The sequence below is a fragment of the Alligator sinensis genome, unplaced genomic scaffold, assembly GCF_000455745.1.
Source record: "Alligator sinensis unplaced genomic scaffold, ASM45574v1 scaffold282_2, whole genome shotgun sequence".
NCBI lineage: Eukaryota > Metazoa > Chordata > Crocodylia > Alligatoridae > Alligator > Alligator sinensis.
Genome location: NW_005841879.1, coordinates 3,275,124 through 3,291,909, shown reverse-complemented (window position 1 = coordinate 3,291,909; position 16,786 = coordinate 3,275,124). Strand labels below are relative to the sequence as shown.

The 16,786-nt window shown below is 45.5% G+C and overlaps 1 protein-coding gene across 6 annotated transcripts in view; it reads right to left on the bottom strand.

The window, feature by feature from the left end:
* ERN1 (endoplasmic reticulum to nucleus signaling 1) overlaps positions 1–16,786 on the bottom strand; it is a 37,325-nt gene that overhangs the window by 2,214 nt on the left and 18,325 nt on the right. For 2 of the 6 annotated variants that reach the window (XM_006017396.3, XM_025196303.1), the window contains 16 exons: positions 15,575–15,697; positions 14,622–14,723; positions 13,087–13,348; positions 12,401–12,479; positions 10,842–11,007; positions 8,639–8,757; positions 8,057–8,248; positions 7,125–7,389; positions 6,121–6,211; positions 5,606–5,795; positions 4,802–4,901; positions 4,063–4,262; positions 2,001–2,148; positions 1,385–1,512; positions 834–957; positions 254–321 (listed from right to left, as the gene is read on the bottom strand). In XM_006017396.3, the coding sequence (XP_006017458.1) occupies positions 254–321; positions 834–957; positions 1,385–1,512; positions 2,001–2,148; positions 4,063–4,262; positions 4,802–4,901; positions 5,606–5,795; positions 6,121–6,211; positions 7,125–7,389; positions 8,057–8,248; positions 8,639–8,757; positions 10,842–11,007; positions 12,401–12,479; positions 13,087–13,348; positions 14,622–14,723; positions 15,575–15,697 (2,357 nt within the window). Of the gene's footprint in view, positions 1–253; positions 322–833; positions 958–1,384; positions 1,513–2,000; positions 2,149–4,062; positions 4,263–4,801; positions 4,902–5,605; positions 5,796–6,120; positions 6,212–7,124; positions 7,390–8,056; positions 8,249–8,638; positions 8,758–10,841; positions 11,008–12,400; positions 12,480–13,086; positions 13,349–14,621; positions 14,724–15,574; positions 15,698–16,786 lie in introns of those variants that run through there. The other 4 variants (XM_025196302.1, XR_003092528.1, XM_025196301.1 and 1 more) reach the window with 4 other exon arrangements.

Genomic DNA, 16,786 nt, shown 5'->3' with positions numbered 1-16,786 from the left:
TGCTGATGGGATTGTGAAGCAGGGGATGTTATAAACAGGGTTCAGTATAATGAGGATGTGCTGCAATAGAAGTGAATTGGCTTGGAAGCCACAGTTTATCAAGAAAGCAGAATAAATGGTAGTATTGGTATTTCTACAGTTATAAAGACTGTGAAACAATTCTGGGGGCTGAATTTGTATGAAGCAGATTCTAAGAGTCCAATGTGTATTTTCTGCATTCGCCCGTGCTCTCTCTCTCTCACTCGTCTTTTACCTTATTTCTCATTGCCCGCAGAAGATCCCGCACTGATCCCCCTTTGTAAGATCTAAATTTTCGAAGATCTGAAAAAACAAACACTTTGTTTAGGTGATCTGAAGCAGACAGTCCTCCAGGGAGGTGACCTGTTGCTATCTCCCCAGTTTTTAGTCAGGGTACACAGCTGTTTGTTCTATCGTGTCAATGAGAGGTTTCAAAGTGTTACTTTAAACACCTCAGAAAAAAGTCAGGCTTCACCAGGCAGTATAAACTGCTTAATGCATGTGACCCCATATAATTTTTTAACTTAATTATCTCTGTCCTTAAAAGAAAAACATATAAATGTTGAAGTAGCCAACACAGGAAAACAGGGCATGAAATGTACCAAGCCACTGTTGTTTTTGTGGTTTCAAGAGATTTGCCTTAAAAAGCAAGATATGGAGCACATGTGTGCATATATATATTCTCATTTGAAGGTGTTCGGTACTTGCTTACAAGCCGCGATCTCTTGTACCAAACTGGAGCCCCAATGGGACGCTGCTTTTCTGTGTGCACAGCCTAATTCACTTACACAACTGCTGGCTATAATTTCACTTACCTGTCTGAAGGGGAACCGTAATGTGCTCTCTCCAGTCCATTTTCACCACCTCTCTCCCTCTTCTTTCTAACTGCTTGACTACTGGACCATCTAAGGATTCTTTTTCTATTCGGTCACTTACATCCTGCAAGACACAGTCAGGTTGTTCCAAGTGCTGTAATTTTATTTCAAACTTTTCCCCAAATTGCTGACTGTGACGGAGCAAGAGGTTTCCTGAATAACTAAAGCTTATTCTTTTGAGGCAGTACAACGTAACAGACAAGGTACAGGGTTCAGGGAAAGGAACTTCAGGTCTGGAGAGACTTCCATGGTTCTTGCATTGCAGAAAACCCAACATGCTTGTGAGACTGCATCTTTCTACAGAACTAAACCTTTTCCTGTGTGCAGTGATTAAGCACCAGAGCTGCACATTGTTATTTACCCTGCACACTCACGAACTGCTGATTCTACTAGCAACACCAGCAACAATATCAAAGATGAAACGTAAGAGCGAAAGTGTGGCGCTGCAATGCAATTAGTCATGGATAGAAAAGGAAATGGAGAAGCCAAACCTGGAAAAACTGGAGCTGTTTTTCCAGACTCCAGAAGAGTGGGTGCTTCAGCACACAACTAGCCGATGGACGTTTCTGAGGATCCATGTTAATCATCTGCTCGATTAAGTCACGAGCAACCAAGTCTTCTGCAAGAGAAGTGAGGACAAGCTTTTTGAAGCAGCTGAAGCCAACAGTGGCTTCCTGAAGACTGGAAATCACTTGAAGTTTGTCTAAGATGTATAACATCCAAGAAGTGCTGACTGCTTGGCCCATAAAGAACAGGCCAAATTCTACATCAGTTTGCACCGTTAATCCCATCAATAAGTTAAAGGGACTGAACCTGTACAGCTAAGAACAAAATTCACCTCTGGCTCCTCCTTGTTCTGGCTATACGTGAAACATTTTAACTGTGCCAGTAAAATTGAGGGCTCAAAATTTGCAATATCACATGGTGATGACTGACTCTTTTTAAAGAGCCTTCCGTCATTACTATAGTTCCTGGTTGTAGCCTTGGGTCACAATGGTTCGTAGGCCTCATATGGTTCCCTGTGGCATGCTGGGAGGTACTGAACCACAACCATAAACAATGTGGTGCTTTATAGAGGAAAGGCTAGGACAGCACTGAACAGTTTACCATGCTTCTCTGGGCTGAAGGAGTCCAGACTGTAAACACCCAGCAAAATGTTGGCTTGCCGCTGCAGGGATTTGCCAAAGGGGTGGCTGCCTTCAGATATGACGTAATAAAAGACACAGCCAGCTGAAAAGATGTCCACTGTGTACGTCTGCAGACAAAGACAGTGTTGAAAAGCAACAAAGTATTAATGCTTTGTGCCAGCTTCTCAGGTAATTTTCTGAAGTTGAAGCTAAACAGTAGTGCCAGCTGTGTGATAAATGCACAGCCTTTTATAATGCGAGCAATGCTGGTTAACCACAGCCAAAGCAGTGACTACACCGGGCACACCTCACTGGGCGCGTCCAGATGAGCATGGCCATGCAGTATGTGGTGCTGCAGACATGTCTGCAGTGTCACATACTGCACAATTATATGTTCTCCGCACTGCAAGGGCGTGCTGTCCATGCACACGTTGCTCCGTTGGGTTTTTTTTTGACCCTTGGATCTCCAGGGGTAAAAAAAAAACCTGCAGAAAAAAACGCTAAGCAGCACATACATGGGTAGCGCGTGCGCAGCTGAAATGCGGAGCTGGGCTGCCCAGAGCCGTGTTGCAGCTGCCAGCTAATCAGGCTCTGCCCAGCAGGATTGCTACTGCTGCAGCCCTGGGAGGCCCTCACAACCCCAGGTACGGCTGCTGGGGCCAAAGTACTGCCCAGGGACAAGTAGCTGCAGTGCAAGGTCCACCACTGCTACTTGTCCCCAGGGAACCAAATGTTCGTGCTCGTCTGGACATGGCCACTAAGGCTTGTGACTCAGTGATTCAAATAGCAGCCTTGAGCTGTATAGCTGCTAGTCATGTTAACCAATTATGTAGTTAGATGTTACAAAGGGGCAAGAGTCCCTATGCCCGTCACTGGTACATTGCTAACTAATATCTACTTATAACATAAGAAATATCCAAAAATTTGGGTGCAGGGTCATGTTGTGCAGTTAAAACATAAAAACATGCACAAGGGTTCATGCTTCAAAAGTTAACAGAAACCAGGAGATGGTGAAGCTGTCACTTAAAGTGTCTGATACTGAGCCACAGGCAAAGACTATTGCTAGTAACTGGGGGGCAACTGTCCCCAACGATTTGTGTATTTCATCCAGGACTGGTATAAAAGAGTCTCCTGGATAAGGACCAGAACTCAGGACCTCCTGAATACTAAGCTACTGCCCTCACTACTGAGCTGCGGGGACTCAACTACTTGATTTGTTTTAAATTCCTGTCTTTACAATAGCCCAGCTTCAGCAGGCAGGCTAGGGAGTGCCTTGCCTATGGCACTTGGAAGGCAGCTGCTTCTAGCTACCCAGAGAAGGTGGCACACTATAACCCCAATGATAGGAGTTCAAGTCCTGCTCCAGGCTCTATTCTAAATGCTTGTTAAACTAGTTACCTAGCCACTTAGGCTGGGGAGGCAAAGATGGCCAGACATGCTACTGGCTGTATCATGCTTTTGTGCAATTGCTGGCTAAGAAGTTGGTGCCCTTTAACCACATAGGCCCAATGGACCAGTATCTTCCCTTGGCAAACCCTCTCATCACTGTTAATAACGTTAGTACCAAAAGGGACAATTGAGAGTAAGTGCAAGGAAGGGGCAGGATTTGGGACTTGGCTGTTCCTACTGGATAAGCTTAAGTGCCTCTTCACACAAGGTGCTGGCTGTCATGAAGTCCATTCCTAGGCCCCTTCCTCTCCATTCACTGGCTAGGAACTCAAAGAGCCTGGATGCATTTCCAGCACTATAAGTTTACATTGACTTTGTACCCCAAACATATGCATAGGCCTCTGAGCCCTCCCAGGCATCAGCCCCCTTTGTGGAGCTGGATGTGACAGTCTACTCCTCCTAGGAGCAGTCTTCAAGGAGCTTTGTAAATGCTTAGAACCGCTGAAAGTTAGAAGAGAGTTACTTTAGTTGGAAACCAGCCTGATTGACAAGGCAGAGCGCTCTGGCTGAACAGGGCCGACTGCATGAAGAGGACAGGTGCCACCCATGCACTCCAGTTGCTTAGCTCAAGAGGACCAAGTTGACTGACTTACAGGGTTTTCTTTGCAGTCTTCACTCAGCATCTCCGGCGCAATCCAGCCTTCTGTGCCTGGCACCCCAGACCGACGGCTAAAGCTGTGCCTGCCCACCGCCAGCTTCTTACACAGGCCAAAGTCTGAAATCATGGCTTTGATCTTCCCATGGGCATTGGGCATTGAAATGAGGATATTGTGGGGTTTCAGGTCTCTGTGGACTGTTACAGACACCAATTTATTAACAGCAGGTAGCACCAAGCGCCCTTTCCATTGTCCTGCCCACTGGGAAGGAGCCTTTGATCAGGCTGAGCCACTTTTTGTTAATGGATGTTAGTGGAACCAACTGCTTGTCCCAAAGGGCCGTGTTTTTTGTCACTGGGGAACCCAGTGTGCTCTCACTCACCCTGGTGATCGCCAACACCCCATTTATTCTATCAGCAATTCTGCAGCTCCAAGCACTTGACAAATCCTCCCTTGTCCTACCTCACCTGTGAGGTTCTCCCCCATGAAAGCTGAGATGAGGAGTTGGCTCTCTTGGCTGCTAGGGCTGCGCCTTAAGGCTCAAAGCCACCCTGAGACCAGGACACTGTAGAATGGTATCGTTCCAAGAGGACGAAAGAGTGACCTCCCCCCTTCCTTCACCCATCAAACAAGGAAGGCAACGCAGCCATGCAGCTCCCCATGCCAGGCTCGCTTATCTTGCCCCTTACCCAATACAGGAGTCCCATGTTTGATACAGAAACAAAAGGCTCCTTACCAATACTGAGAGAGTGCAGATAGGCCAGGCCAGATGTTGTCTGCTGCAGCAGGGTGATAGGCTCTAAGCCACGGTGGCTGAAGGTTTTCTGCTCCACGTACTGCAAATTATATAAGGGGGAACAAAACTTAAAGCCCTATCACATGGCTTATAGCAAGGTGGCAGACAATCGTGATGCATTAAAGCGAGCGATGGGGGAGTACGGGAGGGGAAGGGTGTACTGGAAGTCCTACTGCATCAGACTTCAGTCAAGGGCACCAAAGTTTCCACTCTACCTCCTTGAACAAAGCTTTGCCTGTCCTAGCCTCCACCTGCAAGGCCTTGCTCTTCTGCTTCTTGAAGGGTGCAGACCCTTCTGAATTGCAAGTGTGGGCATTCACATGCTTTTGACTGATCAGTCATCTTTCGCAGACCCCCTTAAACATAGTCTGCAGGCCCCCAGGGATCCATAGACCACAGGCTGAAAACCACTGCTATAGCCTTTTCACTCGTGACAAACCAGTAGCTCTGCACCAGTAGCACCAGTAGCTCTGGGTGGGGACAGACATGTACCATCTAAACCAGTGTTGTTTTTACCCCGATTTTTCCTAGGGCAATTCAGCACCATATTCAAGGAAGCTCCATCAGAGGAGAGTTGAACACTATGTGCCATTTTCTTATTTGCACCAGTATAGAGGCTAATTGAACCAGCCTACAGCCATTTTGTGTCCAAGCCCTGAGGAAAGGGGAAGGTGCCACTGAGAAGCTTTTCATGGTCACGGCTCCTTGCTGTCAGGGTGGCGTAGGCCAGGAGTCCGCCATTACCTCCTGCAGGGTGGCAGCGCAGAGCTCAATGGCAATGTACTGGAACTGCCGGTCCTTCTCTGTGCAGAAGTAGCGGATCACATTGGGGTGCTCGTCTGACTCGCGTAGCAGTTGCACCTCACGGTCAGCAAAGCTGAAGCATTCAGGAAGGATTCTCTTCACTGCAACGTCTCTGTTGTCAAACGTCCCCCTGCAGGGAGCAAGCCACAGGGGAGAGAAACCTGAGTGTCTGTGCAACCGAGGCAGGGGGGCTGTAACTGGCAGTGAGTACTCCACACCAGCCTATTGTGCAGTCCTGGGAACAGATCTGGTGCCTCCGTTCATTACAACACGTACAGAAGCCATGCACAGGGATTGTGGTCGCTGAAAGAACACTACAGAGAAGTGCGTGCATCTCTCACACTTTCTGAAAGCTCTATGGAGACGTTACAACTCATGCTAGGTAAGCTTTTTAATAAATTAGTAAGACATTAATTGGTCTCCCTCAAATGAAGTAGGCAATATGTTGCTTTTACCTGTAAACAATTGTTCCCTCAGCTCCATGCCCCAGGACATCTTTTGGGTTGAAGGAAATCTTCCCAACCATTACTGTGCTTGTATCTTCATCTGAACAAAAACAAGAGGCAAAAGAGCTATTTTAGGACAGATTCTAAACCCCACTCATGGCACTTGTATGTTCTTCTGGAGCCACTAGACAAGCCACTTCCTCTCTCATAGTTCAGTGCACAACGCTCAGGATGAAGACCAAGGGCAGGAGGATTTTAGCACCATGCTTTCAAAGCTACAGATAAAGCTGAGGTAGGTTTCTGGGCAGACAAACATTCCTGTGCAGGTGCTCATGCGGCCTTCGTGCATACCTGCAGGCTGGCTGGATACCAAGCTACTAGATTTGTGGGTCCAGGTTTGGTCTGTGCACGAGCCATGCCAGTGCCAGCTGGGTTGGGGCCTTTTGGAAATGTGACTCATGACACACTGATAAAAGGGAATACAGAACTGCTTTTCTTCCCCTTGGTAAAGTGGGTTCTTGCGTGGCCGAAGGCTGCTGCCTCCTTTCACACGTGCCAGGGACAGTCACAGGGGGCTGCTCCTGTACTTCTTGCTCAAGCAAACCTTCCATTGACATTGGTGGTACGAGTAAGCCTTGGATGGCTGTTCAAAATAGAATTCCAAAAAGGTCATCGCACACTGACAGGACCAGAGAACAAAGATGAACAGACCCCTGCAAGAGGCATGAACCCAGGAATTAGATCCAAGACTGGATCTGAAAGAGAGGCCCTTGGTCTTGCTCATCCAAAATGGCAGGTCTCATGCAGGAAGACAGGCTGAAGCACTCTGGCCTGTGCTAGGCAGGAGTCAGACTAGAGGATCAAAACATACCTCCAGTCTTAACAGATATGAAATACTGTTGATTGCACTTTGCATCCCCTTGCTTTCACTTCCCAATATGCTTTTATGACTCAGGGGTTGGATGAAATGTTGTTACATATTGGGACACATTAGGAAGGAAGATCAGCTTTACCTCCTTCTTGCTCGGTGGAGAGACCACTGCCAACATCGGATGCAGATGCATTGGAATATACGGAGTGGTTTGATGCTCTGGGAGACATATTTGGTGTACTGGTGGCTGAACTCTCAGTCTGTGCACAGGCGTTGTCCAGAAAGTCTGTCTCTGGTGGGAGATCAGCAGAAGCACTGAAGGGCAGCTGCTGTTGCTGCAACAGCTGGATCTTCTCCAGTTGCTTCTGGAACTGCTGATGTTGTTGCTGTTGCCGCTGATGTACACTCTACCACAGAAAAGAAAGATAGGCTTACTCTCAAACCAGCCAGCTTGGACCAACTCACGGGCACAGCTGCAAAGGGGCATATCTGCAGCCAAGCTTCTAGGCAGGGTAGACACCCACAGGGTACTAGAAAGACCTCACTACCAGACTCAGCTTATCAAAAGAGAATTTATCAACCAAACGTTCTTTAGTTCATTATAATTTCTCACAGCAAGATAGGGAACTCGGGAAGTTTTTCTGAAATGGCAAAAGCCATCTTTAGCATTAAAGTTGGCTTTCCAACAGAAGTGGCATTAGCATTATCTGCTATTATGAAACCATAAAGGACAGATCCTGACTGCCAACAGGCTAGTGCAGGAGATGGGGGAATGTTTGCTGAAGTCAGTAAAAAAGCCACACACACACACACACAACAATATACAAAAATCCCTGGAGAACTCTTATGGGGAATAAGCAAGTCTCAAGTGTGTTCATCACAGAAATCACTGCCAAACAACTCAGGGTGTGCAGCTTGATCCATACAGCTAGCTCCAATTACCGGCTGCTAATGGAGAGAGCCCATCTTGCCTGAAGTCAACTTTCTCTTGCTCTGCTGCTGCAGACGACCGGGCTGTCAGATACTACTGCTCTCTCAGAACTCACAAGAACACCAAGCCAAATCAGCATTTACCTTTGGATAGGTGATGACAAAGGCTACCCAGCTGATCAGCAAAAAAGTGCTCAGAATGACTGTGGCAACATCTTTCAGCATGGAATCTACTGGAGCCTCTGGCCGAGGTACAGGCCGACTGGGCTTTTCTTCAACGTCTTTTAGCGTGGTAGGAGGCAATTCTGTTGTGGAACTCTCAACTACACCAAGAACCTGAGAGGACAGAGAGAAAACTCCATCAATTCAAAGTCTCCATGAATAATGGAGGTTAATCTGCTAGCACACATGCAAAATACATTTCGATGATGACTTAAAGGGCAAGACAGATTGGTCAGAATCTTTTGGTGACTGACATCATTCAACAGGCTGTCAGCAGGAGACTTGCCAATGGGAGGAAAGCTGGAATGAGCCACACATCTGAAAGAAAGAGCCCTACTGCACTGTGTGATGTCTGTGAGCTACATGGGAAGGAAGGTACCCTACTTCCATAAAAAAAGTCCCTGCATTATTTTATAGAGCCTAAGTTCTCCCAAAGTGCTCATTTCCTTCCTATGCAATTTGAGTGGCTTTTTTAGTTGCTCTAAAATCAGGTTAATCACCAACCTTCTCAAAAGTGGCTTTATCAGAGTCAGCTGGGATCACATTTTCATGCCGTTTTGGTAAATTGCTTGGAAATTTCTCCAGGATCTTTGTCGGGGCAGATAATGGTGTTTCATGGTGCCCTTTAAATAAAACAACATTTGTTACAAGAAGAATTTCCCCCTTTTAAGGGATATACGCATGATTTTGGCATCTCTGTCTCTCAGCAATCTACAGGGCTTGTTCCTGCCAGTAAAACAGCTGAAGGCCACCATCGTTGGTCAGCTCAGACTAACACACAGCTCTTGTACATGTACTCTTAGTCCAGGGTGCTGTCACAGGAACAACCTCCATCTGTTACCTACCCTTTGAAGCAAAGCAACAGTCCGGTCCTTAAAGGCTCCAATCCTGTAGCTATTGCTTACAGCCTCTGACTTCAGCCAGCCGTGGGCTCAGGCAGTAGCTGCAGATCGGAACCTTCAGTGCATGTCTTGGTGATCTTATGGGAAATGCTCATTAGGATGCTACCTTTGCAAATTCCCTGCAAGCCAGTGCTTTAGGTTGGAGAGTGGGGCAGAGAAGCGTGGTTAAACAGGTTGAGACTGGCAAGTTCATGTCCATGTGCAAAGCATGACGAAGCATGCTTGACGTCAGCAGTACAAGAGCTCAGCAGGGGCCCCTATGCTCTACTTGGCATTGGTGAGACCATAGCTGGAGTACTGCATCCAGTTCTGGGCGCCGCACTTTAACAAGGACGTGGTAAAGCTTGAGAGAGTCCAGAAGAGGACCACCCACATGATCAGAGACTTGCATGGCAAGCCATACGAGGAAAGGCTAAGGGATCTGGGACTCTTCAGCCTGAGGAAAAGAAGGCTGAGAGGGGACTTGGTAGCAGCTTAATGCTACATCAGAGGCATACATCATGGGCTTGGTGAACAACAGATCACCAGGGCACCCATGGGGAAAACCAGGAGTAATGGTCACAAACTACTGGAAGACCATTTCAGGCTCAGTGTTAGGAAAAACTACTTCACAGTCAGAGTGTCCAGACTGTGGAATAGTCCAGAGGTGGTACTATCACCTACCCTGGAAATCTTCAAGAGGACACTGGACAGTTACCTGTTATCTTTCCTGCTTGGTGCAGGGGGCTGGACCCAATGATCTTACGAGGTCCCTTCCAGCCTTACAATCTATGAATCTATGGTACCAGTTGCAGAACTCATAGCAGGAAGTTTCACAGATGCAGAGCTGTGAAGAACAGGGAGATGGGGAAGAGGTGCAGGGCAAGCCTCACTCAACACAGGATGGACTGATTACCTCTGGGGATGAATCAGGGTGGGGTAGTGAAGGAGGCTGTTGTCTAAAGGACCCCAACTTTGTTGCTGAGTCTGAAGCAGAGGATGGTGGAACAAAAAAGGATGGTCTCACAGTCTGGGCAGCTGAATACTGTCTTGGAAAACTAGATCCTACCCGCGCCCCTGCCAGAGGTCTGACCTGAGGCTGGACAAATCACTCAGACCAGAGGGTTCACCTGATCAGTGCTGAGCACTCAGCTCTGCTGATGCTCAGAACTGACAATGCTAATCACTGAATAATCAGGTCCCAAGTCCTTTGAGTACTTTGGAGCTCTTGGTCAGAAGAGCTGCTCTCACCGCTGAAAGCAACTGGCCTAATTTTAGGTGAAACTGCAGTGATATTGGCTTTAACCTCTCTGCCTCATTCCCCTGTTGCTTAAATAGGGACAATGCCCCCTGCCACTCAGAGGGATGTTCTGAAGATCAGTTCATCAAAACACATGAAGGAGTAAAAAGCTGTGCTGTGCCACAAAACTTCCTCCGAGGCAGGCAGTCCTTGTGTGTTTCCTGTAGGATGTGCATGGCGTGCAGTAAAGAATTCAGGGAGCCACACACTGAAGCGGGAGGACAAGGAGAAACACTGAACAGCTACTCCTCTGGTGAGTACTTTCCATTTTTAACAGAGTACAAGGATAATGTGCTGCCACTGCCTATACTCAAATGCCCACACTAGAAACCTATGCACCAGGCCAAATTAACACTGAACAGAAGACCATAATGCTGGCATTTCACAGCTTGCATGTGATGTTATTTTAATAGCTGTTTTGGCAGCTCTCTATTTTTTAAACATCTCTGAACATGTGGTTACTGCATTGGTCCATCAGAGGACAGTGCAGGACTGTGTGCATGGATTGTGGCTGACTTCCACTTACCTATTAAGAGCCAGTGGTTCCTCCAGTAGTTGAGTTTGTTCTTTTCTTTCAATCCCGCTGAAAATTTGAGATCTGTACTGGGAGTGATAACACATTCTCCATTGTCTTCAATAGTGACCCCTTCTGTTTTGGGACCCTCTAGAAGAGGTATGGCACTGCCACGAGGCTAAAAAGACAAGAGTTTTTTCAGTTAACAATGGATTGCTACAAACGCTTAGAAATGCAGCTCGACAAGATCCCTGGTTCAGACAGCCCACACAAACACAGGATATGAGACGTAATTTAGATGTCTTATTAGAAAACCAACAAATTTCCTTTCAAAAGCACATACAATGTTTAAATTAAAACACTGCAAATGAAGGAAGCCCTACACTTGTTTGGTGTCTGCTCCCTGGAGCAGGGTGCTCGTACTACATGGCCAGAGAACATTAGCAACCAACAAATTGCATGTTGGCAGAGAAGCAATTGCAGGCAAACACGGCAGCCATTATACCCTCAGGCACATCTCACACGGCCACGGACATCAGACCCTGTGTGATTCAGGGAAGGACTGTTGCCCACTTCTCTTTATTTAGAAAGGTGAAAGGGGATCTTTATTTCCCACCTGGAGAGCCAGCAAACAAGACCTGGGCTTAACATCTCACCCAATGGCCAGTGCTTTCAGTAATGAGAGCAGAAGTAGCAACTTCAACACAATTAACCACGATGCACTGTCAGCAGCAGGTGCAAGCAGCTGCGATGTGGAACACAAACTCACAATGCCTGGTGTATATGCAAGAGGATTTCCATCGCAGCTAAGCCAGACTGACGCACTTTCTGAACAGCTTTTATTAATGGTCATTTATGGCATTCAAAACTGTTCTTGAAATAAGACCATACATATTCACTGAGGCTAGCTGTTTGTTGTTTCAACATGCTTTCCTTACTGGTCATGGGTTCCTTGATTAGCAGACTATTATAATAATGTTAAAAGTCTAGGATATTCAAGCCTCTGCAGAATCCTCAGGGCTGTATTCTCTTCTTTTTCAACTAAGATTTTAGCTCTTAAAGCTCTGAAGACCCATTTGCAAATACAAAACAAGTGTAATCAATCCAGACCCTGTACAATGCTCTTATCCCTGAGTTAAGGGGAGATTTACAGAACCCTTGCATTTAGGAATACATAGCATGGCTTATCAAAACAAGACGCAGTGTCACAATACATGAGGCTAACAAAATCACTCAGTCCATATTCTTTATGTATTATAGCTGTGTCTCAGTTGGATGACTTTATAAAGCATTTATTTTAAAATAAAAAAATCACTCCATATATTTGAAAAAAACATGTGGGTTTTTCCAGTTGAATCCGTGATACATTCTTTGTCATGCTAGAGCTATGACTTCTCTAATGTTTTGGGAGGACACACTACCAGCCCTAATAACAAGTAGAGATGAGCCAGGATCCCTTAAGCCTTAAAGAAGGTGGAATGAACGGTAATGTTTATGGTACAGGACAATAACTAATGCTAGAAAGAGCCTATTCATAGCATGCCATCAGAGTCCTGAGGTATCTAACTTACCACAATAGTCACTCCTTCATGTACCATTGATGGGGATGCATACAAGCTGGTTGAGTATTTCCCAACATAGAGTGTTGGCCTAGAAGAACAATACAAGTTAGCGAGAAATCTCCAAATGGCTGTTTCACCATATGAGTTACAAACTTGGTCATACGCTTCTTTATAGAGTAGTAACATTTGAGGTACCAGAAAAAGCAACATTTATTTCTTCCTGAAAAGACTAGATCTGTAAGCAGTAAAGTGAACCATGGGCCTATCTAAATATTTAAATGATGAAACCCTATTTAAATTCATGCCTTATCGATGTATTCCTTATCCAACTGCTGATATTAACTAGAGGGAAATGGAAATGCAAGGTCTCTTATTGCAAGTAAGGGTCTGACCCTTTACTCTTTCAACAGATGAAGCTCCTATTGACTTCAAACAGGCACTCTGAGTACAAAACTGCTTTGAGACCAACATGTACGATCATTTTTTCCTCCCATTAGACAGTACAAGCTTATCAAACCCAACACACAGAAACTGTTATACAGTAAAGGTTGTAATTCTATATTCTCTTTTGCTTCTACTGTCTTGCCATCTATGAAACGCTACCTATATTAACTAACAGTCTAGACAATTGTTAGTCAGCATCCTCAACACACTGTCAGACAGACTGCGAGAATAATATTAATATTCATGCTCACATCAACTTGCTCTTGGTCTCTGTCTCCTTTGGGAAAGGATACTTCCACTTAGTGATGCGTCCAACCTCCCCGGACATGAATGTCAGGTAACGAAGGGTTTCTATCCCCACATTTGTGTGCATGATTTTCCGTAGACCTTCACGCTGCCAGATGTAAAAAGCTACCACAGGGGAAGCATAATTCTGAATCCACAGTACATCCCCAGACTCACTGTCCACAGTCACTACCAGTCCATCTCCATTGGACACAAAGTGGGACATTTCTACAACATGCAAATACAAGAGAGTTTGTCTGGGTTGCCTTCATATTCAGCAGCAGCTACGTAAGTCAAATACAGTTCTATACTGAAAAAAGATTTGCTTGTCAGTGGGAATGTCCACACATGCAGTTAATGCTATTTGGCTTTACTGCACAGTAAATTTACTGTACAGTAGACTAATTTACTGCATAGTGAACACTTGCACATGTAGATGAAGTTTTACTGCACAGTAGATTAGTCTACTGCACAGTAAAACATCTCATGTAGACACAGCCAGTGAGTCAGAGTTCTCAGTTACCGTGCTACAAACACTTCTCTATTGCATCACTAGAAATAACAGCATGGTGTTGTAACAGCTTGCAGACAGGGCTGGATTAATGCATAGGCAAGCCTGTCACACCTAGGGTCCTGAGCTGTGGGGGGCCCTGGTCCTTCCCTCTGTGGCAGCAGTGCGAATGGCCCCATACACCTTCCTTCCCTTCCCCACCAGCCTCACCACCATGGCAGTTGCTTCCTAGAAGTGGCTTTGAGGTCTGCTCCCTGCGGGCAGCACTCGCTGCCAGGGTGGGGAGGCGGGTCTCGACCAGCCCAGGGCACATGAGTTTGTTTACCTAGGGCTCAGTAAAGGGTTAATCCAGTCCTGCCTGCAGACCTCCCCTGTTCTGTACATGCTGGGTGCGTCCACACAAGTTGTATTGCGCAGTAGCATGCTGGTCAAAAAACATGCTAATTTACTGCGCAGTGTTATTAGGCTATTGCGTACTAAGTGTCACAAAAAAACTGCACTGGCTCCACTGCTTATTTAGTACTAAACTGCTTAGTTAGTACTAAACAAAATGCACAGTAACTATGGTGCATTAATGAACGTGTAGATGCGCCCACAGAGGAGCTAACATATACCATCCAATCACCAAATGCACGTTACAAGGAAATGTTCCTGCTTCACCAAGAGGCTGAGAAATTCTTCAGCGCTCTATTTAAGATGGCCAGATCCAGAAGACCCAGTTCAGCTATGTGATGGGCACAGGTGGGCCCTGCATCTTGCTGGCACAAATTGAGTCTGCCATGTGCCATGCACTGATACAGGACAACACCCCAGTCATTTCTTTTACATTTTAACTTATCAAAAAAGAAAAGAATGGGACAGGGAAGATGCACATGCTGTCTATTATCAAGAAAATATCAGGTTGCATCAAGAAAATGTCAGCTTGCTTTTACATTTACCTTGGAGTGTAACAGACAAGTGACAACAAGCAAAATGAGGTAGAGCTCTTACTGTATTTCACGTCTTCATCAGGCAGAGTGGCTGCATAATCAAAGTAGGTGGCATTCCACCGGAGCTCCTTGTTTTTGGTATCGTACATGGTGATTGTGTACTCTGTTAGAAAACACACATGCTGTGAAGCAGAATCCTGCGAGAGAACACAACTCATAGGCTAGAATGGCAGACACTTCACAAGAATGACCTTAACTTGCTTTTCCAGATTTTACACCCCCTAAGGAATTTGAAGGTAAAACCACTATCTGCCCCGCTGAAATGTATTGCTCCAAAGGAATCTCGGAAAGCAAAAAGGAGAAAACCAAGCTCCTGTCCATGCTGTCAGCACTTTGTCCTTCTGAGAAGTTGACTTCTACCATAATCCTGTCTAATTCTCGTGTAAGGCACGCCAATCCCTGAGTGCATTACATGCTATAACTGGACTTTTGCAATAAAAGATCATTTAAAAATACTCATAAAGAACACACTAATCTATAGATATCTTGGGGGAAACACATTCCTTCTCACCAGAGGTACTTCCCATATCTTGTTCCCTGATCTATTTCAATCTTTATTTAGAAGAGAGCAAGCGGATCAGCTGTCTCCTCATATCCCTCAACTCTTTGATTTATGAAAAACAAATGCTTCAGAAGCCATGAGTGCTCTCAGTTGCGAGGGCAATACACCAGTACTGCAAGAGAACATAAAAGCCAGTATGTTAGAGTCTGCCTTGGAAATCACACAGGCTACAGAAGACGACCACATTTAAGTCCCTCAGACAGCACTTTTCCATCACTATCTGGGAATGAGTCTTTCTGCTGTGCATAATTATGAGCCACCTTTTTTAAAACTTGTTCTAGGAGATTAAGCCTAAAACCTGCCGCAAGGTTAGTCCTGAGGAAGCTATGCTGGCTTAAAAGAAAGTTGGGGAGGAGGGAGGAATTTAAGTGGCAGAAGGAAAAGTATCTAACCTGTTCGCCCAAGATACAGGAGAGATGTAGATGGACAAATGCTTTCTGCAAATGAAGAAGTTAAGGTTTGCTGTTTCTCTCCAGTCAGGAGGTCTATCACATACCAGATATCTTGCTTCTTACCTGAAAACCAGAATGTAAACAGTACAAAAGCCAGACTTTTAGGAAATGGGTTTTTTGACATGAGAAAAAGTTCTGCTATACACCTTCAGGTTCTGTTTTTTCATAATCCTTTTATGAATAAATTATCGACACACTTTTAAGCAAAATAACCATTCACAACCAACCAACCAACCTCCCCTTTACAATACTGACTACTACAAGCATACATGCTGCCCATTATGTACAGTAAAAGCTGGAATTCTCTATTAACTGGCATCTATTTGGGACACCACCTTGCTATACTATTTACTTTATTATTCCTTATATTGTAGTTAAAATATTTAAAGTTAAAATAGTTAAAATATTAAAAGTTGTTATATCATAGTTAAAATGTTATATTAAAAGTTATAATAATATTATATTAAAATGTTATATTAAAAGTTGTTATATCACAGTTAAAATGATGGCTTAGTTTCTTTCTTGGAAAAAAACTCAGATAACCGGCATATTTGATTAACCGGCACCCCTCCATTAACCATGGATGCCAGCTAACAGAGCTTTTACTGTATTTCTAGAATTTATTACTTACAGTTATAAGTACTGTCATTGGCAACTACCAATTACCAACTGCCCCATTTATACAACTATTAATGAGTCTAACTTTTACACAGGTTGTAACCTGATCTCTACTATAAGCATGATCATGTAGCTACGCTAAAGATCTGAACTATACAGGACCTTTACAAGTTACAGAACACAGTCAAGTCCTCTACACACTACAACCCTTAATATGTCAGACCTTGTGTCTGCTGGCTCAATTATTATGGGAGTCAGGGGCAATGCAGAGGGGGTGGACGCGGGTGCACGTGCACCCCCTGCGCATGGCGGTGCACCCCCTGCAAAAAGGTGCCTGCAGGTGGTCAACACTTGCCACCCCACCACCAGCACCGGCGGCAGCGTCTGCAGGCGGTCCGTGATTGCCCTGGCCAATGCTGCCAGTGGCACCTGTGGGTGGTCGCCGACCCACGGTCAGCACTCGCCACCCCCTGCCCCCCATCACCAACAGTGCCAGTGATATCTGCAGGAGCTCCCCGCTGCTGAGCTGCGGCT